Source organism: Acipenser ruthenus, chromosome 1, assembly GCF_902713425.1.
Source record: "Acipenser ruthenus chromosome 1, fAciRut3.2 maternal haplotype, whole genome shotgun sequence".
Classification (NCBI taxonomy): Eukaryota; Metazoa; Chordata; class Actinopteri; order Acipenseriformes; family Acipenseridae; genus Acipenser; species Acipenser ruthenus.
This window is the reverse complement of record NC_081189.1, coordinates 30,848,900-30,873,432: the sequence shown is the minus strand read 5'-3', so window position 1 is coordinate 30,873,432 and position 24,533 is coordinate 30,848,900. Positions and strand designations below refer to the sequence as shown.

Sequence of the window (24,533 nt, the reverse complement as noted above, 5' to 3'; positions counted from 1 at the left end):
GGTTTTAGGTTCATTTCAACCGTTTAGCTTTTTTTTTTTTTTTTTACATGTTTAAACCTTTAGAATAAATATCTGAATATTTGAAAAGTATAATAACTGTGTGTAAAAAGAGTCAAATCATTTTAATTTGTATTACAAATCATTCATAAGATAATTAATGACATGACTGGAAGGCGATTCACACCCCCTGACTAGGTGGCAGTAGCACATGGAGTGAGGATTGTATCTGGTTGCCTACACACTTCTTTGTCAGCCACCGCTTGCGCAGTAACTCTTGAGAAGCTGCGCGACTGTGCAGACTTTTAAGCCGTGGATGCGTGACCTGGTGACGTCTTTTCCGGCTGAGTTCACGCAGACGATGAATTTGGACAGGTTTTCCGCAGAACCTGCGCAGACTTACCCTGAGTGTTTCAATGGACGCTATGGGATTTCTATTTTGTTATCATGAAACTGCACAGTAAGCGTTGGGACAGTAAGAATATGCATCTCTATTTATTCGTTTCATTTTCCCCCCACAACTGACATGTATCAATCACATTTCATGCAAAAGTTGACGTGTTGTGGAGGGTTTTCATTTCTTTAACGCATTCTATTGTACTGAATTGTTTTCTGTTGTCTCTAGTGTGCCGTTCCAGACATTATCGTCTCTCAATCGTACTGTAGTAAGGACAGTCAGGAGACATTCAGTCTTAAAAATCCCATAATACGTTTTATGTGCCGCTTATGTAAAACACATTTACCTACCTATGTTTATCGTGTTTTTCCAGTTCCATACCTCTCTCGGTGCTTTGTCGTGGTTGACTGATTTACTGTAACTGTGTTTTACTGTATGGTACACTGCACTGCAGTCAAGTTTTATAAGGGAACTAAGCTAAAGAACCAGAAAGAGTGCATCATTATTCATTGGGTATTTTTTTCTGTGACTAGAAATGGAGGTAAATCACATTTTAGTGAAACTGCATTAATCATACAAGCACACCGGTGGAGTATTAGAAATAAGTACCGCTATCCCTAGTATATTGCATCATAGTGCAGCAAAGGAAAACACAGCGTTGCATAAATTGAGATGTAGAGAGTACTGAAATCCACGGTGATGGACACTTGAAAGATATGTTAGTTAGTACCTAAGTCTGTGCAATACAGCTGAATTACACATTGCTTGTTGTTTATTAAAACTAAACGTTTACTGCTCAAAATGCAATGTCAAACTGCCCATATGGGCCTGTTCTGTTTGTGGAGTGTGACCCCGTAGAAACAAATGAACGCCACTACTTCAAATGCATCCCTTTCCTAACGAGTTTAATAGGAAGCTACAGTGCCTTACATAAGTATTCACCCCTCTTGGACTTTTCCACATTTTGTAGTGTTACAACCTGGAATTAAAATGGATTTAATTGGGATTTTTACCATTTGATTTACACAACATACTGAACACTTTGAAGGTGCAAAATATTTTTTATTGTAACACCAAAGTTAATTAAACAAAAAAAAAGACATTTGTTGGTTGCATAAGTATTCACCCCCCTGAGTCAATACTTGGTAGAAGCACCTTTGACAGCAATTACAGCTGTGAGTCTTTTTGGGTAAGTCTCTACCAGCTTTGCACATCAGGATCCGGCAATTTTTCCCCATTCTTCTTGGCAAAATTGCTCAAGCTCTGTCAAGTTGGATGGGGACAGCAATTTTCAAGTTGGTGAACAGCAATTTTCAAGTCTTGCCACAGATTCTCAATCGGATTGAGGTCTGGGCTTTGACTGGGCCATTCTAAGACATTCAGTTTTGTTTTTAAACCACTCCAGTGTAGCTTTGGCTGTGTGTTTAAGGTCATTGTCCTGCTGGAAGGTGAACCTCCGCCCCAGTCCCAGGTCTCTTGCACTGAAACAGGTTTTCCTCTAGAATTTCCATGTATTTGGCTCCATCCATCTTGCCCTCAATCCTGACCAGTTTCCCAGTCCCTGCCGATGAAAAGCATCCCCATAACATGATGCTGCCACCACCATGCATCACCGTGGGGATGGTGTTCTCAGGGTGATGAGCAGTGTTGGCTTTGCGCCACACATAACATTTTGCGCTAAGGCCAAAAAGTTCAATTTTGGTCTCATCAGACCAGAGAACCTTTTTCCACATGTTTGTTGTGTCTCCCACATGCCTTTTGGCAAAATCCAAACGGGATTTGATGTGGCTTTCTTCTCGCCACTCTTCCATAAAGCCCAGCTTTGTGGAGCGTCCGGGTTATAGTTGTCCCATGGACGGTTTCTCCCATCTCAGCTGTGGATCTCTCCAGCTCCTTCAGAGTTACCATTGGCCTCTTGGTTGCTTCTCTGACTAATGCCCTCCTTACCTGGTCACTGAGTTTTGGTGGACGGCCTTCTCTAGGCAGAGTCGTGGTTGTGCCATATTCTTTCCATTTTTTAATAATGGATTTAACGGTGCTCCAGGGGATGTTCAAAGTTTGGGATATTTTTTTATAACCCAACCCTGATTGGTGCTTCTCTAGAACTTTATCCCAGACTTGTTTTGATAGCTCCTTGGTCTTCATGATGCTGTTTGTTTAGATATGCTCTAACAAACTCCGGGGCCTTCCAGAAACAGGTGTATTTAATCTGAGATCATGTGACACTTTAATTGCACACAGGTGGACTCCATTCAACTAATTATGTGACTTCAAGGCAATTGGTTGCACCAGAGCTTATTTAGGGGTGTGTGGCAAAGTGCCCCGCCCCTGTGTGCATTTGTGTGTTCTGTGTTGTATATATGCGTGCGTATGTTAATGTTGGTGTATAGATTGGTACACGGGATATAAACGGGTCTGTGTTTCACGTGTGTAAAAAGTGTATATTTGTATTTAGGCACGGGATTGCACATCACGCACGTGCATTTAAAATGTAATATGTGAGCACGGGGTTGCACAGAATTAATTCACGTGCTGGGATTCAAGTGAATAATTAATTAGTAATTGAATCCCAGCACAACAGTATATATAGAGACACGTAGCACTCAGTCAGGGTTGGGTGTTCGGAAGAGGAGAACGGGTGAGAGAGAAAGGAGTTAAAATAAGTGATATAAATATAATAGTTGTTTGTACTCACCGTGTTTGTTTGTCTCCGTGCACCGTTTGTTAAGTGTTTAGTCGTTTTGTCTGTCTGTTTATTTTGGCGTCAAGTGCCGTGTCCTGTTTTGTATTCCATTGTTCAAACCTTTTATTTGTTATTAAACGCTGAGTGCAGCCATTGCACTCAGCTCATCACTATCACCGTCTGTCTGTGTTTGAATTCCTTCCTGCTTCCGGTCTGACGCCACCCACTCTGGCCGTCTTTGTGACACGTGGTGTCAGAAGTGGGATAGCCGCGCCTCCAAGCGTCAGACCAGGAGGGGTCTGGGAAAAAAAAAAAAAAAAAAAAAAAAAAAAAAAAAAAAAGGTCAATGGCAGAAGACGCCATCAAACTGCGGGGCTGGTTCCTAGAGAATGCTGGGCTGGAGGCCCAGTCTCTGCCCATAATCGTCCGGGCCCTGTGGATGATGGACAGTGAGAGATGGGAGGCCTATCAGGAGGAACACACCCCAAACACCTTGGAGGAAGGTGTGGAGTTTCTCCTCAGCTACCTGGAGGCAACGATAAAAGGAACAGCAGCCCAGGTAGCAGGCCCACCAGCAGAGGGTGAATGCCTGCTGTCCCCATCTCCACCAGCAGAGGGTGAATGCCTGCTGGTTTTGCCTCCACAGCCCAAATGGGAGGAGCCTGAGCGTCCACAGCCCAAATGGGAGGAGCCTGAGCGTCCGCAGCCCAAGCGGAAGGAGCCCGAACGTCCTACGCCTGAGTGGGAGGAGCCCGAACGTCCTACGCCTGAGTGGGAGGAGCCCGAACGTCCTATGCCTGAGTGGGAGGAGCCCGAACGTCCTACGCCTGAGTGGGAGGAGCCCGAACGTCCTACGCCTGAGTGGGGGGAGCCCGAACGTCCACAGCCCAAGAGGGGGGAGTCGGTGCGTCCACAGCCCAAAAGGGAGGAGTCGGTGCGTCCACAGCCCAAAAGGGAGGAGTCGGTGCGTCCACAGCCCAAAAGGGAGGAGTCGGTGCGTCCACAGCCCAAAGGGAGGCAAGTCGGGGCTTCCACAGCCCTGGGACCCAAGCCACCAGCAGAGGGAAAATGCCTGCTGGTTCAGCCCCAAGAGCCGGAAGGGGAGGGGTTACAGGCTCAACCCCCTGAAAATTTTTGGGGGGGAGAAGGGCAGGATGCTGGTGTCCCCCAGCAGCCTCTCGCTATGCTGCTGAAGGCAGCACGGCGCGCACATGCCCAGCCGCCACAGCAGAGGGAGCCAGCACCGCCAGGAGCAGAGGAGCAGGAGCTGCCTCTGCCTCCGCCACCACCACCGCAAGGAGCAGAGGAGCAGGAGCTGCCTCTGCCTCCGCCACCACCACCGCAAGGAGCAGAGGAGCAGGAGCTGCCTCTGCCTCCGCCACCACCACCGCAAGGAGCAGAGGAGCTGGAGCTGCCTCTGCCTCCACCACCGCCAGGAGCAGAGGAGCTGGAGCTGCCTCTGCCTCCACCACCGCCAGGAGCAGAGGAGCTGGAGCTGCCTCTGCCTCCACCACCGCCAGGAGCAGAGGAGCTGGAGCTGCCTCTGCCTCCGCCACCGCCTGGAGCAGAGGAGCTGGAGCTGCCTCTGCTGCCCGTACCTCCGCAGGGAGTACGATGGCCGGAGCCCCAGAAAGGGGAGCTGCCGGCCACGAAGAAGGGGGATGAGGTCTGGAGACCACTTTCCCCAGCAGCAGTTTCGCTGCAGGAGTTCTTGTGGCCGGAGCCCCACAGGAGGGAGCTGCCGGCTATGAAGAAGGGGGAGGTCGGGGGACCACCTGCCCCCGCAGCTTTTTCGCTGCAGGACGGGACCAGCATGCTGTCAGCCGTGCCACTACCGGCAGGGGAGCTGACAGCATGTCCAGCCATGGGCCCACTAAAGCCTCCCTTCCCAGCCCGAGACTTTGGCCTGGACTGCTGGGTATTTAAGGGGGGAGGTGGCCGTTGAGGCCATGTGTGCTGCGCACAAGGGGGGGTATATGTGGCAAAGTGCCCCGCCCCTGTGTGCATTTGTGTGTTCTGTGTTGTATATATGCGTGCGTATGTTAATGTTGGTGTATAGATTGGTACACGGGATATAAACGGGTCTGTGATTCACGTGTGTAAAAAGTGTATATTTGTATTTAGGCACGGGATTGCACATCACGCACGTGCATTTAAAATGTAATATGTGAGCACGGGGTTGCACAGAATTAATTCACGTGCTGGGATTCAAGTGAATAATTAATTAGTAATTGAATCCCAGCACAACAGTATATATAGAGACACGTAGCACTCAGTCAGGGTTGGGTGTTCGGAAGAGGAGAACGGGTGAGAGAGAAAGGAGTTAAAATAAGTGATATAAATATAATAGTTGTTTGTACTCACCGTGTTTGTTTGTCTCCGTGCACCGTTTGTTAAGTGTTTAGTCGTTTTGTCTGTCTGTTTATTTTGGCGTCAAGTGCCGTGTCCTGTTTTGTATTCCATTGTTCAAACCTTTTATTTGTTATTAAACGCTGAGTGCAGCCATTGCACTCAGCTCATCACTATCACCGTCTGTCTGTGTTTGAATTCCTTCCTGCTTCCGGTCTGACGCCACCCACTCTGGCCGTCTTTGTGACAGGGTGTCACAGCAAAGGGGGTGAATACTTATGCAATCAAGACTTTTCAGTTTTTTATTTGTAAATAATTTTGAAAAATATGTAGATTTGTTTCCCCGCTTCATTATGGACTATTTTGTGTAGATCAGTGACAAAAAATCCTAATTAAATCCATTTTAATTCCAGGTTGTAACACTACAAAATGTGGAAAAGTCTAAGTGGGGTGAATACTTATGCAAGGCACTGTAATCCATATTAACGCTGGAGAAGGTGATTTACACACTACTTTGTTTTTTTTTGTTGTTGTTGTTTTTAAATAATGCATAGCCTACATTACAGTTGATATGTACAATTCATTATGATATTTCAATCTTCATGATTTACAGTATTTCATTTTTGTAAGTTCAACAATGAATCATGTGAGTTTTGTAAAGGTTTTTATTATAAAGATTAATGAAATTACTCTTGTTTTTTATAAAACATTTTCAGTGTGTTTCTAAAGAAGCCAAATTAATTAATTGTTATTAATATCCGGATGAAAATATTACTCCCATTGCAAATGCATTTGAGCCATTCTGGGTTTTACTGTGGGTTTAATGAAACACCGCCGTGCTCTTTACACAATGGTTAATAAAACACAAAAGCTGGAACTGTATGCTATGGGAGCTGTAATCCCAGCCCTATGAAAAATAAATACACCTTGTCACATTGTTTCCAACAGGATAAATGTCATCGCAAATATAAGTAAAGATGAACAAGAGCACCCCATACCATCTACTGTTTTTTCATAACAAAGAAACTGAGGAGGACTAATGCCTAGGATTAACAAGTCTGTGATTTTGGCCCTCCTGACTGTGACAAGTTCAGTATTCCTCTTATTCCAGCTGTATTATTATAAGCAGTATTTGTCAAAGGTATGCTGTTTTTATCTTTTTTTAATTAGTTTTTAAATTGTGATGAATTGTGTGATGTCGAATGATGCCCTGAGTTTTTGTTGTTTTAACAGTAGTTTGTATTTACTGTAAATCAGTGGTTTTGTCAGCGAGACCCTTCAAATAACACATGATGTCTTATTTTTAGGATGGAGTGCGTAATTTTAATAGCCTGTCTGCAAATGATGCACAGTGGGTAAGTATCACACACATGTTGTTTTTTGGAGTTGATGTTACCTCTGGTAGAAATGAATTAGGGATTATCTTGAATGTAGTGGGGAATTTTAAACCGTCATATTAAAATAACATTTTGGGTATATTCATATAATACACTGAACCGTGTCCCATGAACAACTGTGCTGTAAGGAGAGAATGCATGTACACATTTATAACTGTATCTACATCATTAATAACGAGTTAAGGGAGTGAAGTCACTAATTATAATGAAATGTACCCTCGACCACATGTTTGAAACCATCAGTTTGATTTCGGTCCTCCCTTTAGCAGGTGTTTAAAAAGTTCCTCGACTTGGTGGGCAGACACAACTTGCCAGTGTACCTCATCGACCCCGTGACCCTGGGCTTGCTAACTCCAGATACACAGCATCTGAGGGAGAGTGACACTAAAGGGCCAAATTGCAAGTATTTCTGTGCCCGGAGAGAGTTTACTACATTTGCACTGTTAGCCAAACTGTGGAAATATGATGTAAGTAATACACATTTCTTGTCTTGTGTGTATGTATAATATGGATATAAAAGGGAGAGCATGCTGGGTTCAGTAGTTCTAGTTTTACCTGTAGAACTTATTTTCTATGCTATTAGAGGGCAATTCTGTAAAACATGTCATTCATAATACACATTTTGATATTAAAGTGAAACAGAAGTTATAATCCCCAACACAACTAAAGTGGATCCCTCTTGTTTTGGTGACTAGGCAGCCCTGGCCAAGTCGGCTGCGGAGAAGGGGTTTGAGTTTCTAGAGCTGCGTGGGAAGGACCCTCGCCTGGCCAGCATGGATGACTTGTCTGGGACCGAGATCCCACTGCACTTTATCTTCAGGCTGCAGTCTCACGCCATCCACCTTGTGGTATTCTATGAGAGGAGCGGCAACTACCTCTGGCATGGACCCCTGCGGCTCAAGCCGAACATGGACAGGAAGTTTGTGCCCTTCCGAAAACTGGATTTTGGACACCAAGCCGGGGTGTATGACAGGTAAGCAGTTTATCAGCGTTGGTCTGGAATATACAGTGGTGTCCAACAATATTGACCCTCCCATCCCGGGTTTAAAAGGCATGTCGTATGCAGACAGGCTCAAAGAATTGAATCTGTTCAGTTTTGAACAAAGAAGACTACGCGGTGATCTGATTCAAGCATTCAAAATTCTAAAAGGTATTGACAGTGTTGACCCAGGGGACTTTTTCAACCTGAAAAAAGAAACAAGGACCAGGGGTCACAAATGGAGATTACTTAAAGGGGCATTCAGAAAAGAAAATAGGAGGCACTTTTTTACACAGAGAATTGTGAGGGTCTGGAACCAACTCCCCAGTAATGTTGTTGAAGCCAACACCCTGGGATCCTTTAAGAAGCTGCTTGATGAGATTCTGGGATCAATAAGCTACTAACAACCAAACAAGCAAGATGGGCTGAGTGGCTTCCTCTCGTTTGTAAACTTTCTTATGTTCTTATGTTCTAATGCAGAATGTTATATATATATATATATATATAATTCTGAGCACTTATAGTATTCAATTACACAAAGATCTATTGAGTAAAACATCTGAATTTGAAATTGTGGTCAAATATAAATGTAAAAAAATACCCATTCCTCTCAGGTTTGCAGTTTTAATGTATTTTATTTATTTATTTTTATATACAATTGGTTAGATATAGTAAAGCTCTGTTTTTTAACTTTGAAGTCGTCCGTATCTCAGAAGCACAGTTGGTAAAGTTGGCACTGGACACCTTGGCAGTCTTTCCAGATTGTAAGAGCAGGCCAGTGTAAACAGACGCGTTGCCACTACTTGGGTAACAATACTCTGTGGGTTACTGTGTGCGTCACCATTTTATTACAACAAAAACAAAAATAAATGTATACAGCATATAGCTATCTTTCCTAATGTTTCAGACCAGAGCTGCTGCTGACTTCCATTGATGGTCTGGAGATACGCATTCCGAAGAACGTCTCGAGATTTCTGGGTGAAGTGGCCAATTCCAGGTTTCTGGAATGCAGATACAAGGAGGCACGGGCTTTCTATCAGGTCTGCCTACTGTTGCTTGATTTGGAATGCTGTATAATTATATAAAACCACAAAATACATTGATAAAGACACACTTGTAAATGCTTGTCTACGTTAACTTTTTTTGTATAACTGAAGAGCTTATGATTCAGTGTTTAAAGTTAAGGATGGTATGACCCTTGGTATTGGTTGTTGGTAAAAATCTAGTAACTGATGTTTTAAAAAAAAAAAAAAAAAAAAGTGACCACCAGGTGGCATATGTTTTATGCAAAAAGCACATTCCGTGAAACAGCCATTACAAGGGCATTAGAATGAATAATACACATTTTTAAAACAGGGAGAAGTGAAGCGAAATATCTCTTGAGCAACAGAAAATTGTCATACCTGGGTAAGATTGTGAATTCTTTATACAGTGAAATATTCAGCTTTGTGCAACAATGAAGACTTTAAACAGAACTTATCAAGCGCATAATTAGCTACCCATCTCAATACTTGTACAGTGTTGTTGTTGCACGGAATTCTTTTGAACTAAAAAAATTATGTTGCACAAATGGCAGTGCTACAGCTTTGTAGTAAAACAAAGTATATCCCCTTGTGGACATACAATTATGTGTTAAATACTAACTTACTTTCTAATCACCCTGTATATAAAATAACTCTATACAAATGTAATTTAAAATAATGAGTTCATTTAGCCTAATGTTAACTGTAGGGGATATGGTAAATGTTTTGATTGAAGACCTAATGATTCTATTTTTTTAAGGGTGAATGTGTTTTATGGGAAATACATGCTTTTGGATAAATGTCTTTGCATAAATTCCCACTACAGCTGTACCCTGATGATACCTCCCAGGAGGCAATAGAGTTCAGGAAGAATGCCAAGACCTTGCTTCATCTGGCAGCCAGGACCCTGAACAGCCTGGGAATGAGGTTCTGGCTGAGCAGCGGGACCTGTCTGGGTAAGGGCCTGAGCTGGAACTAAAGAGTTAGAATCTCGTTGGTTGATTTGATCAGCCTTCACCCTGCCGGGATAAAGCCTCTACTGGATTTTGTTGTGCAGTTTACTGGATTGCATGTATTATTAGGGATAAACCCAGGATAACCATGGATAGGTGGTTCATGCAATTTACAGGGATTTCCACACTGTTCCCATGCATGTTATCTATCTGTCTGTCTATTTATCTATCTATCCATCTATATCTATATTTCTGTTTTTTTGTAGGCTGGTTCAGGCAGTGCAGTGTCATTCCACACAGTAAAGATGTCGACCTAGGAATATGGATAAAGGACTACAGGTCAGACATTATCCCAGCATTCCAGAGGGCAGGCCTTCCGCTGAAGCACAAATTTGGAAAGGTATGCAATATAAAGGACTTGTGTAATGCAAAAAAATAATATTTACTGAATGTGAGGTGTCTTGTTTTTAAACTTACTGCAGCATTGTTAAAATAGAAGGAGGCAATTCCCTTAGTGTTTTAAGGGGTTCATTTTTAAAGTTGCATATGTTTTTCTAAACCAGCCGTGGCGGTTATTACAGTTTCTAAAAAACGTGGTCACTAGTTGTTGAGGATGAAAAGGTTTGTTATAAATCAAAAATATGAACCCTTTAAAGCTGCAGGGTCCCACAGTTGGTTGATTTTGCACTCAAATATAATTTGTTGGTGGCAGTTCATTCATCTATAGTTTTTCCTTTTGTGCAATCGGCTGTTTACAGTTTTTGCTATTGGGACAGAAGCTTCCTCCTCCCTTAACCAATTTGAGAGCCAAATAACAGCAGGAGGTTATACATGCCATTGGTTAGGTCTGTTATAGCTCTGGTAGCAAAGCATACTTTAAAAAAAACAATTGGCCTTTTATTTCAAATTGGGTTTTTATTATACTGGTAACATTTGATAACAAGAAGCATCAACAGGTCTGATATTTTCATATAATGTAGACAACTTTTTGACTATTAAAAAACACCTTTCAAAACATATTTATTTTGGATGATCTGGTCTTAAGCACCAGATGTGTTAACGTGAGGCTTCCACTCTTCGTGTTGAGGATTTACCAAGTGCTTCTCTGTATATTGTAGAAGGAAGACAGCCTGGAGCTCTCCTTCCAGGCTCAAGACGTGAAACTCGATATCTTCTTCTTCTATGAGGAGGAGGATCATGTGTGGAACGGAGGGACCCAGGCCAAGAGTGGAAAAAAATTCAAGTAGGTTCTAGTTCTGCCCCCCACCCTTTTTCTTTATTTTACAAAGTGATTAGATACATTAAAGCTGCAGTTATATTCCAAAGATCCTGGGCGACTATGCAATTTATCTAAACTTCTGCAGATTTAAATACAGGCAAAAAAAAATGCAAATGCAATTTTTGAGGAGTTTTATTTTTAGTTGTGTAACATCAGCAGGCGTTTAACTGAACTGAACTGCATTTGATACTAACCAGCTGACCTGACCTGTGCAGGTACATGTTCCCAAAGTTTACCCTGTGCTGGACTGAGTTGGTGGAGCTCAAGGTCCAGGTTCCCTGTGAGACAATGGATTACATTGAAGCGAATTACGGTAAGAGCTGGAACGTTCCGGTGAAGACGTGGGACTGGAAGAGTTCTCCAGCCAACGTCCAGGAGAACGGGGTCTGGCCTGTGGGAGAATGGGATGACGTCATTCAAGTCTACTGAGTCGGGATGCACTAACAAAGAGCAGTTTAAACAGCATCACATGGAGTTTCCTCAAATGGAGCTTCAGGTTCAGTTCTTTGAGAAATCAGAGAGGGGTTGCAGCCCAGCTGTATCCATTTTGTGCATAGGTTGTGTAATATGGCCATTGAATCATCAGTCCTTATTGCTGGTTAATACCTCTTTCTGAATAAAATAGTAGCTAAGGCTTCTCAGCAGCTTTGAGCCATCCTAGAATAGGCGTGGCCAATCTTTTTTTGCCATTTAAAACGACCCTGTACATAAGGAATATGTGTTTTTATCACTTGATGTTGGTATCTTGAATGCATAAACTCACTTTGGGATTGTTGACCACTATCTTCCACCCTTTAAGTACCCCCTCAATTTGAATAAGTACAAAAAATAGTAATAATAATAATTATTCCACTAGGGATGTAAATCAACTTTTTCTGCATTTTCCATGACTAAGTACTCTGTTTTACAGAACTGTTATGTCTTAATTGGGCTTTTGCATTTTAAATATGGTCTATAGTCTATAGTCTTATAATGTGATTAAAACAAAACATTTTTAATTGTGTTCATTTTTTCCTCAAACTGTATTTTATGAATCACGGAAGAACATTACGAACGTTATTTCCGACTCTTGGAGTTTAATGTTTGAGATCACTATCCTCCTAAATTGTTTACCACAACCCCCTTGCAAATGAGACCACGGTCTCAATTGGTTTACTTCCTGCATAAATAATAAACACATAAATAATGAATCAATGATGTGTATCTTATAAATATAATTTACTGATTTTATGTTCATTCAATAAAAAAAAATACTGTTAAAAAGTTTGTATTTCACTTGATGCCCATTTTTTACACCCCACAATTAATTGCTTGAGCAGCATCTTTAAAATCTGATCGGGGACTGCATTTGCTCAAAGCACATTTTGCATTTTGAGTAAATCCCTTTACTCACAGACTGAAGAAGCTGTCTCTCTTCTGTTTCACTCTTTGCTTGTTTAATATTTTCCATTTCGCAATTTGATCAAAATAATTTGCTCAAAGACCAGAATAACCTTTCGTTTTGTTGTTTGATAATTTGTAAATGCTCGAATCGAGACGTGGTAGTTTTTTTCGATGATTGACCGAATCCTGACTGAGTGTAACATATATATATATATATATATATATTTCCCGGGGCTGGAGTGAAAGATTGCTACTTGGAGAGGTAGTTTGAGGAGTGGCCTCAGGGGATAGGATAGAAAAGTAAAGAGGTTCCCAACCGGCGGGAGCCTTTTTGCTCAGAGGAGGGAGCGGCCTCAAAGGCTGGCTTTTCAGCAACTTCGGGAACCAGAAAACACATAAGATAGATTGGCTTGGCGGAGGGTAGAATAGATTTGATTATTGTGATTAATAGTCCACGTGATTGGAATGTTTATCCTAAATGCTGTGATGCTGTATCATGATTGTATTTGGACAGAGCAAAGTAGAGTGGGCTGTGGATGCGCAGAGTCTGCAGGCTTCGGCTCACGAACCGCTGAAAATGCGGTTAAAAGAGGTCTAAAGTCAGGAAAATAAGATGGCGGCAGCTTTAGCGGAGAATGCTTTATGGTACTCATAGAACATAGTACCCCCGTATCTAACGGAGAACTCCACAATGTAGAATAAAGTATTGATCCAGTTCTTGAAAGTGTAACCCTGATATCTTTACCTTCAATTATTTATTTTCTGGTGTTAGGAGAGAGAGTGACACCTGATAGAAGGGGCTGTTGAAATCACAGGCAAGTGAGGCATGGCCTGCTGAGCGTCATCTATCTGACTATCTATGAAGACATTTTGCATATTCTTTATATAGTTATTATTCTTTTAAAATATATATTGAATACATATTGTAGGACAGTTAAGCATGTATACAAGTAAGTTAACATAGGTCCATGAGACGCGCCTGCAGTTTGATTTAAATGTCACAAATTCAGCGCATTGAACATTCTCTCTCCCGTTGTGAAAACACAGAGGCAGGAAGCTGGAAGATTGCAGTAGTGAGGCACAGAGCTCACAGAGCCACATGAGACTGCCTGGTTACCACGGCAACTTAATCATCCCAATGGTTTGTTTTGAAAGTGATGTTATGGGAATTGAAAACAAATTAGTGTCCTTACCCATTATGATTTTTTGTCAAAAACTTTTCACCTCTTACAAGGTGCAAACCATTGTAGAAGTGAGTAACCAAGAGCTGCATAAAAACACACCAGCAGAGACCTGTCATGGGCTTCAGGATCGCTGCTGTGGTACACTTCCTGATTGGCTCTTTTTGAGAAGAGGCAGCAATACGTTCGGAGGAGAAGGGCAAGACGAAGAAGACCCAGCATATTCAAACCCAGGGTCACTTTGTTTGGGATGCCGGAGGATGCAGTGCCACTCCGCAGGTCATCCTAGACCTAATAGCTGAATTGAGGGATGGGTTAGACCCCAGCGTCAATCTAGGGACCGCCATCCCTGCACATGTGAAAGTGCTGTGTTCTCTGCACTACTTAGCCTCTGGTTCCTTTCAGACCACAGTTGGAATGTCTGGAGGGATAGCGCAATCCACCTTTTCCAGAGTGCTTGGCAAATTTCTGGATGTCATGCTGAAAAGGGCAGGCCAATACATATCGTTTCCTAAGGATACTCACATACTAATGTTGGATGAGGCTTTTCCAAACAACTTCATTTCATGCTGAGTGATCTCAGCCGTAAGGACCCTTAGTGCTCCACAAATGTCATACAGCGACTACTGTTCTCTGTACTCCTAACTCTGTGCGGCCACTAAATAGACTGATGCGCTCATTGAGACCCTCATTGTCATAATTGCAGATTATTATTTGTGTGTGTTGAGTAATTTGCATTGCTCTTTAGCTTACATAGGGCACAGTGCAAAACAATTGCCTGGCCATAATGCAATTTGAATCTTGCATCTGCAATTATTTGCACAGCGCCTATACTTATATCACCCCCTATGGGCAGTAATCATTAAGCAGGGCTCACATATCCATCCATAACAAATTAAAAACCTTACAGATTCATCTCATCAAATCAGTACTGTCCACGGTGACCAATGACTATTGATAGCATTAAGGCAGGTGTTTCTATTTATTTGTTTCCGTGAAAAATAAAATGTATTGTGGCTTTAGCAACTTGTCTTTACAGTTTGTCCTCTTAAGCCAGTTTTCATTGGGGCTGTGAAATGTGCTAGTTCCCAGTAAACTGCGACATAAGAAAGTGTATATGACAAAGAAAAAATCTGTCATACTGACTAGTGGCTGAAAGCACCAGGAATGTCATCTTCTTACCATGCAGTGTTTAGGACCTCAGATTTCAAACTCTGGTATGCTGAGTTAGCCGCTGAGGTGGAACAGCAGGGGTGAAGAGTCCAGCTTTATCCAGGTGGGTTATCTGGGATTTGTCGCATACTCCATGAACCAGCTTCTCAGAAATACTGGATTCAATGGACAGGAGTTGCGGCGTATAGTGAAGGCTCTAAGCAAGGAGGCAGAGGGACCTCAAAACAGAGGTGATGGCGGAAGTTAACATCAATGGTAAGGAATGGATGGCTAAAGTAAGTGATGGATTAAGTTAACATCAATGGAAAGGAATGGATGGCTAAGGTAAGTGAACTTGGCTGGGTTGGGTGGGGGATGGAGGGGAATGGTGCTGGGACACCATCATCAACGTCGAGCATACCCGAGGTGTTGTGGACTAACATCGAAGTCGGGAGGTGCCCACCTCATGACACCTGCGAAGTGCCCCACTCAGCCCATTCCAGACGGTTTGATTAATCCTTGGAGGCAGCATCGTTGCCGTTGTGTGCTGATGCGCCAGGGAGGCTGCAAATAGGCTGATCCCTGGAGCCACAATTACACTTGAGCCATCAACACCGGGCCAATAGGAAATCCTTGTTACCTGGCAGAGGACTAGTGCGGAAGGCTCATATATTACAACAAAGCTACATCTTGGTTGGTGCCCATCACTACTATCTCATTTTATCTTGGCAACAGCCGAGTCCAATATTAGCATGAAGTAAATAACAGCTACTCTCATGTTATAAAAATCAGAAATCCTGAGAACACTTTGGGGGGGGGGGGGGGGGGGGGTTGGTGCTCATGGTGGTTTCTGTTTTGGCATGCTTCAATGCCATTTTCGTTCTTTTAGACCTTAGTGCTGTATTTTATACTGTGGATCATGACATTTTAATTGATCTTCTTAAAAGCTGGGTTGGCCTGACAAACTGTTCTAAACTGGTTTAAGTCATATTTAACTAACAGATAATACTTTGTTTCTTAAGGGACATTACTTGTGGTGTCCCCCAGAGACTTGTGGTCCCATATTATTTCCTTTGTATATGTTATCACTGGGTGAGATCATTTGTAAACATAATGTACATTTCTACTATTTTGCTGACGACACACAAGTTTTCTGTTTCTGTAAAACCTGGCAAGTGTCTTACCAATATAAAAAGTTGGATGTCTCAAAATTTCTTGCAGTTAAACTCAGATAAGACAGAACTTGTTACAATTCCTTGCAAATTTCTTAAAAAATGATTTGACCGCTAATTTTTGTCCCCATATAAACGCTGGCCTTTTGTGCCTCCCAAATTAAAATTGAAAAGGAGAGTAGAAACAGCATTTTTTTTATAATGCCCCCAGATTGTGGAACTCATTGACCTTCACTATTAGAGATGCTACTTCAGTCAATATTTTTAAGTCAAGATTAAAGACTTACTTCACAGTTTAGCCCTTTTAACCTGATTTTGATTTATAATTGTTTGTATCTATTTTATTTGCTTAATTTTGTAATGTTGTGTTTTATTCATCATTCTTATTAATTTCCAAGCACTTTGAGATACCGTGGTATGAAAGGCTCTATATAAATAAATAGATTGAAATTTAATTATTATATCATGTATAAAGAGTACAATGCTAACCAGTGACCAGAAGTCAGGTGAGATGTTGACTACTGATATGTTGAAATCACCAAATGTATTTTACTTTGAACACATGCCTAAAGAGGTGAAAAGCTAACCCATTATGCCATCCTCATTTTTAATAATGATCCTTCCCATTGTGGGAACCACAATAATATCAGTCAATTACTCTACAACCCTAGAAGTCTGCATTATTACCAACAATGGCAACACAGTGGTCCTGATTCAGTAGCTATTATGATATTGTACAGTACCATGGTGCTACAGTGGATTGCCAATGTACAGTATATTTTCTAGCATCATTCATTGATCCCCTATATGCTGTATTGCCTGAATGAAAGTGAAATATATATAACGTCTCCGTCGGTTTTCAGCCATGGTGATCTGCAATACCTGTGGGTCAGTTTCATTTTATACCTTCGAGATCATTTTTAATTAATGAGTCATAAGATAAATTAGTTGAAACAGTATTCACTACTAACGACATGACACCCCACTAATGACATTTGAAAACAATTTGGGCAAGAGCAGTAAAACGCATTATTAACCAACCTGGCATGAGGTATTTTGCTTTATTATAGCAGCTTAGATTCACTCGTGTAGCAGGTCTCTGCGCTTGGAAACCACATTTTCACAAAATTTACTGATTTTATGTTCATTCAATAAAAAAAAATACTGTTAAAAAGTTTGTATTTCACTTGATGCCCATTTTTTACACCCCACAATTAATTGCTAGTAATCTTCAAAAACAGCAGGAGCACTTTATGCATCGCTCATTTACATATCAACCCCCACCTTTCATTTGCATGACGTCGGGTGAAAAGTCACCCATGTGATACCATTGGTATCTCAAAATATGAAAAACGTTACCTGTGGTAGTAGTTGCCTTTGTTTGCCATTGCCCCATTGTACATAACTATTACCTCTATAGTGTCTATTGATGCCCTTTCCAGTAAAGGTCAAACCATGTAAATGCTGGATGCAAAGGGAACAGTCTGCCCCTCCCCTAGTTTGTTTTTTTAAGATAAAAGAAGCATGTGTACTAACTCCCATTTAAAGAAACTTAGGAATCCTGGCACTTAAAGGATAACTGCTGTGTTTACAAGTAATTAGAAGAACCTTTGCAAAACCAAATGAGAGGTTGTAAATGTATCACAACTGACGTTTGCTGAACATACTGACAAAGCCACAAAGTCTGTGGCTAATACAAATGTTTTGCAACATGATTAGAAACCAGAGAAACCATTTCAACGTATCACTGAATGAAGTAAAAAAAAAAAAAAGAATAATGATAACCACGTGACTCAATATCAATATTCATTTGTATTTCAATGTTTCCATTTCCATATGAATGAATTCAATTAAAAACAATGGCATTTGACCTGTTATTCAAATAAAATAAAAAATTGGCAGAAGGACAGAGGCGCTTGTAAAATGCCAAAAATGTGTTAACATTCAGAAAAAGCCCAAAACACATATATACCCCCTCCCTGAGAAATGCGAGTGAATGTTTTAGAAAAATATATTTACTGTTGTGGCAAAAGGACAGTACAAATTTATTACAAAACAATAAACAATTGAACCAAAGGTTTAGTTTGTAGGTTTGATCTATGACAAGCTGCTCTAAATAATGAGACCATGCAAGCACATCATTATTAACTGGCTTTCTCTCAGTATTGTATGCTTTACTTAATAGGAAAATCGGGGACCTTGCAACTGCTGTTTTGGATTAAGGTCGTTACAGCTGCATGAAAATTCAATTAATTTAATCACCTCAAAAGACTAGAATTAGTGAATGGTGTAAAATATATTTTCAGAAAATCCCTATAAAAATAGAGCAGTGCTTAGACATTTTATAATACAAATATCTTTTTTGAAACAGCGTGTTTAATATTGCAGTTAAACTGATAAGGCTTCCCATTACATGCTTAAAAAATAATCTTTTATTAACAAAACAATCCCCTTATCACACTCCTGCAGAGTGTTGAAAATGCTTATCTTCACGAGTCAGCAAACTGAATTGAGCTCGCTCTTCAGTGAGTGCGAAACAAAGGGAACCCTGGGGCATATAGATTCCTGGCAGAAACATCCTCAGCCTCAGTGCTGGAAACTATAAATAACTCCGAATTTTCATTTTTGACCACCATTTAATGTCAAATGACTCTGGCTATGTAAACAATGAGTACAATTGACACAAAAGGGCATCATTTAAAATCTAAACTGCTGACATTAACCCTGGGTAAACGTTTATTTAAGGTAATAGTTTCATAATGACCGCTGTTGTCACACGTTGTTTGTTTTTCTTTTCTGGTAAGCGGTTTGTGAAAAATAAGATTCACTGTGTGAATAAACCTGCTGTACAAATGTAACTTTGGCTTGTTTTCTTTTGTTTTTCTTCCACGCACAAACTGGATCACTGAGCCATTTGTTAAATAGGTTGTCTTTTTTGCCCTTTTACTCTTTTTTTGCATGGCATTGCTGGTCTTGAACGTGCTGTTGTTTTGTAACTGAGTATGAGCTGCTCTAATTTCTCCTTAGCGCATCCACATTTAAAAAGGAAAATGAATGCTGCTGTGGTTTTTCATCCTGTTCCATAATTACTTAACTGTTTAGACATCCAGCTAATGTAACCACTTTGCTTATGTTGTACACGTCTCTCATTATGACTTCAGTCAATGTAAATATTTAGTGAGTTGGACCCTTACAAAACTCTACCATAATAAAAGCATAGAAAAGAATAATAAACCACAGATAAGAATTGTAAAGCCCATAAAGGTCTGGTAAAGCCTAATGACAGACATGTCAAAAGGTATGCAAATGTATTTAACATAAAAATGAGATAATATAGCGGTATCTAGCAAGGCTTCTTCTACAGTAGCTTAAATAAATCCAAAATAAATTCAATGTGATGTTAAAGTCTAACTTCAAAGTGACAACAGTTTTTCCATGATAACCAAAAAATCTACCATCTGTATCTGTTGTATGATATCATTTGAATTTATACTTTTATTATTATTATTATTTATTTCTTAGCAGACGCCCTTATCCAGGGCGATTTACAATCATAAGCAAATACATTTCAAGTATCACAGTACAAGTAATAATACAATTAAGATAAAGATAAATACAATGACTTTGGTTCAAGCAAGCACAAGTGTGACAAAATACAATTCAATAATACAGCAGATAAAAGTGTCAGTGATAGTTACATCAGGATATGATTAAATACAAAATACTACAGATTAAATCCTTGGCAGATTACAGTACTCTGAAGTACAGGATTAAATGCAGTAAAATAGGGGGCAGATACTTCCCTCAAGTTCGCTCAAAAAGAACACATTTTCCATCCTGTCATTATGCTTGATAATAGAAAATACTGAGTGTACTTATGGGCCACTTGTATTGCTTGGAGCATCTACATTTCTCATCTACATTTCTCTGGCAGACCCTGAATAACATTTTCATGGCATTTTTGCACAGGAGCAGTTTGTGAATGTCATGGCGTGACCAGATGAAGAATATGTTTTCTGCACCTTGTTTGAAAAGAAAAATCAGCAATGCGACAAAGCACAAGCTCAAAAAATTATGAAAAACGCCTTGTGTTTATGTGTGGTTTAATCATGTGGATTTAACATCATGCATACTCCCCTACGCCAAGAGAATCAAACAAAGGTGTATTGTTGTTCCTAACCTGTGGGGGATACTTATGGTCCTTAAGCAAATCCTAATTTGTCCCTAAAAAAATCACAAAATGAGGCTTAAATTGAAACATTTCAACATAACCAAACAAATCTGCTTCATCAAGCAATTATTTATTGATTCATTTTTTGCTCAAAAGATTTTGCCATTGAACATTGTAGTCTGAACAACAGCTTCATCTGTACAGTGTGTTTGTAGTATAAATACATACTGTACTCTTGCAGTCTGCAGTCATATGCTAGTCCTTAAACACTATGGTACTTCCACCTTGGAAAACCCTGTCTGAAAAGAATAACCACATACAGGTATTTGTAGTTTAAATGCACAACAGACAGAAAAAAATCTATTGAAGCCAAGTTTGTTGCAGTGAGGAAAAGTACATTTTTTTATTTTGAGTTGTTTATTGATTATTCCTGGTTGTTTTTTATCAATTATTCCCAGCTGTTTCATCAATGAGCTACTTCCTTAGGTTTCAAAACCAAAGAGTGTATTCCCAGAGATAAAAACAGTATGGTTTTTTTCAGCTTTAACTTGGCATGGTTTTCCTATTGCACTAAAAACATTCTTGCAGTTCACACCAGTTCTGAATATCTGAAGTCTACATTCTGTTTTCTCAATTAAATTTAAATGTTCATCCCACGTTTACAAGTGATTTAATTGTTACCAGTATTTATGTGGATGTATACATTTGAATGTGCCATGCTGGTTCCTATGATCAGAACAGAAAATAGGAGGCACTTTTTTACACAGAGAATTGTGAGGGTCTGGAACCAACTCCCCAGTAATGTTGTTGAAGCTGACACCCTGGGATCATTCAAGAAGCTGCTTGATGAGATTCTGGGATCAATAAGCTACTAACAACCAAATGAGCAAGATGGGCTGAATGGCCTCCTCTCATTTGTAAACTTTCTTATGTTCTTATGTTCTTATGATCTCTGGAGGCACCCTTGTAAACAGATTTAACTGAATGGATTTCTTTCAAGGTTAAATAATTAAATGAATAAATACAAATAAAAACAACCTTTTCTAAATATTTTGTGTGGCTTTCAGAGAAAAAGGGGTCAACTTAACACTTGCAAAGGTGTGTTATCAACAAAAGTCAGTAGGGTGTTGTTTACTTTTGAGTCCACTGGCCAATAATCCTCAAAATAGCTATCCGCTTAGGAAGCAAATTGATATACATTTTATGTTCTACATCTTATGGCCAATGGTTAGGAAAACATATTTAAAGAATCTCAAAAGTAGAACAATTTCCAGTAAATGTACACAAAATCAAAGAGTGTCAAATATTCCTGGAGACAGTTCAGGACCAATCAGACAATACTTCCCATCAAGACAGGAGTTAGGCCTTTTCAGAAACCGATGACCCGTCGGATAAGGCTAACTGCCCTGGCTTTCATTTTCCGTCTTCTTGAGGATAATCCAGATGGATCAATTAAAGGCGATGCCTCCATAAAGCCGTTTATTTTTTCTCCTTGCTGTTGAATTTTTTAGATCCAGGAGGAGTGCCAGCCAGCGGTGCAGGTGCAATCTCTTGGCAGTGCAGCAAAGACAATGAATAGTAAGAATTCAACTCAGGCCTACAGAGGCTGTTTCGCAGGCCACAAGATAATCCCCCAAATCGGATTATGTAAATTCCTACTCAGCAGAGAGGAGGGATTCTATGGAAGGCTGCATCTTTGAAACAACACACTTGAAGGGGGGGGAAGTAACAATTGCCTAAACTAGATGTTAGTTTTTGATCTGCCAGCAGTTGAGGTGGAAAATAGGACCGGACAGGGACCTAACGATGGTGTCATCCCAGGGTTCTACCCCTACAATAATATAAAACTATTTGCCAGTCTGTAACCTTGGATGTATACCCTTCCCTCCATTGTTATTTATGTGTGACACCATGACTCAACAAGATTATCCTATTTTGAACAAAACCTGCATTGTTGAAATGTCAATCTGGATTTGATATTTTTACTTTTGAAACTAAATATTTTGGATATAAACTTTTTGACACTTGTCGGTCGGATGTTTCCATGTTTTCTTCAGGCTCATGTTGCCTACATTGTTACAACAAGTAACACATATTTAACAACGTTAGTCTGTTGTTAAACTAACTGAATGACTGATTTACATCAAATTAAATACACTCTAATAAAAAGTAAAGTATATGCAAAGACTATAAATTAGCTTAGTTAGCACAACAGGCTAATTTAAGGTTTTCAGGTCATTAAACTATGGATGCCTGTGTTTGAATAAGACTCAAGTGACTTAGCTCCGAGTGAACATTATTCCACATCACAAAACTATCACACAATTGGGCACAACTTGGCACTCTCTGTATGAGAGAAGCTGAGGGATGAATGACAGAGGGTGTTCAGGTTTGGACTGAGGTGCACTAGCAAAGCTATGAGGGGAAGCACTCATGTTACCTGAGAATAGTATGCCTGAGTGTTAGCAGCAACACTGTCCATCAAATTAAATGAGCACTAAACCATTTAAATAAAAACAACGAATGGGTTTAGCTTTGAAATACAGTGAAATGTAATTACATTGAAAACAAGTATTTCCATCTAAATGAGCTAAGATTCAAACCTGAAATCAATCCTAATGTCTCTAAGGCCCAGACCAAAGCAAAACTGTGACAACCCGCTAATCGCACTTAACAAAACTGTATTTAATAGCGTTTTCTTTTTTTGTAAGTATATTATTTCTTCTACTCATAAAAAGAAAACACTATTAAATACAGTTTTGTTAAGTGCGATTAGCCGGTTGTCAAAGTTCTGATTTGGTCCCAGCCTAAATCAGATTTGAGCTGTTTTGTTTTTTTCAGTGCCTTTCCTCAGTGGTAGCAGGCACCTTAGTGATCCACAGACACTGCAGCAAATAGATTATTAAAAAAATTCAACATTGCCACTCTCCCCCAGCACAAAATTATGAATGATTCTCAATTTGAGTCGATCATATCAGTAATAATGGGAAAGTCATAATGACCAAGACAGTACTGCGAAACCAAGGTGCTTATTGAGATGCAGACTGATATTGTTTTTGAATCATTTTATATATATATATAATTTTTTTTTTTTTAATTACCAGTACTGGTGTAACATCAAAATGAATCTAATTTGTAATATTTTATACACCCCTAAGTGAAAGCCTCAAATATTTCAGACTGCATAATCACATATAGGATTAACCAAACTGTTAATCTGCTACACTGCATGTAATTCAGCATATAAACTATCTGCTTCATGCAGCTTCTTGCAACATTTGCTATTTATCCGACTATTCTATTTCTCCAGCTATGAATGAATTGCTAAAATGTAACTCCATTACAAATCATTTTTGTTTCAGTTTTAAATGTTGTATTTTTTCTGCATGTATACTCCTACCTGACTATAGCACATAAAGAGGTTACTGAGACAGAAACAATACCATACAACTACCTATCATGCTCTTCCAATATCTTTAGAGATTTCATATGTGCTTTGAAAAGACATGTTATAGTAACATGCATTTTCATTGTTTAAAAAAGATATATGGTACCATACTACATTAAATTAAGCTTCCAGTTTGCACGCCCTATTCCAGGTAGTGATATTGTTTCACTTCCTAGGTAATTTCACATCTGCAATGGCTTTGGGGGCAAACCACGTCCCTGGCTTTAAAGCATGTCAGTCACTAAGGAAAGCAGCTGGTTGGTTAGTGACAGGGAATGACGGTGTTGACAGGCTTCAGAGAACTTTACTCTCCAGGGGAAATGGCTGAGGAAAGGTGGGTATAACAGACCTTGAAAATGAAGAGCTTGGTATTCCTAGGTTGCTTTTCCTCATCTATTTTGGCAGTTGAAAGCCTTCATACTGCATTACGTGCTGAAAATGGAAGACATGCACAACAAGAAATGGGGCAGTGCAGCTTTGAGTCATATAGTCTTAAAACTCCCATACCAAAAATAGCAGGATTACAGGATGCACCCTATAACCTGGAGGTTGTTGGTTCGAGTCCAGGCTATTCCACTGCCGACTGTGGACGGGAGTTCCCAGGGGGCGGCGCACAATTGGCCGAGCGCAACAGAGGATGCTGATATCCCAATTAGGAGATCTGCTCTGAGGCAGGTCCTCCACCACTGAATTTGGTAGATTGTAGAATCTGAGTTTTTTTAACTCAAATTTCAAATCATAAAATCTTTTTTTTATTTTAAATAACTGGGTGGCCAGGGCACTAAAACATTGTAAAACATCTTGAAAACTAAACTACGTGATTACTCAGCCTCTATACATTAAAAAGCACTGCATCATTAAACAAGTTCATACTCCTCTAATCATATAGAATAATTAGACATTTCTCATTGGCTTGGTTTACATGCAGCTGAAATTATAAATAATAAACAAAACAAAAGGCACGATGGCC

The 24,533-nt window shown here is 40.1% G+C and overlaps 1 protein-coding gene across 5 annotated transcripts; it reads left to right on the top strand.

Moving 5' to 3' along the window:
- Positions 1-325: 325 nt before the first annotated feature.
- On the top strand, positions 326-12,322 carry LOC117973023 (ribitol-5-phosphate transferase FKTN-like). 5 transcript variants are annotated; one of them, XM_059023489.1, is made up of 11 exons: positions 327-457; positions 5,840-5,923; positions 6,375-6,567; positions 6,734-6,781; positions 7,090-7,290; positions 7,519-7,796; positions 8,710-8,842; positions 9,651-9,780; positions 10,044-10,177; positions 10,896-11,020; positions 11,272-12,322. In XM_059023489.1, the coding sequence occupies exons 3-11, from the start codon at positions 6,466-6,468 to the stop codon at positions 11,483-11,485; spliced, it is 1,365 nt and encodes a 454-aa protein (XP_058879472.1). In that variant the 5' UTR covers positions 327-457; positions 5,840-5,923; positions 6,375-6,465; the 3' UTR covers positions 11,486-12,322. The 5 variants fall into 5 exon arrangements, with proteins under 5 accessions (XP_058879479.1, XP_058879472.1, XP_058879463.1 ...); XM_059023480.1 differs by having other exon boundaries at positions 327-472; XM_059023496.1 differs by lacking the exon at positions 5,840-5,923 and having other exon boundaries at positions 326-472; positions 7,093-7,290.
- The last annotated feature ends 12,211 nt before the right edge of the window (positions 12,323-24,533 follow it).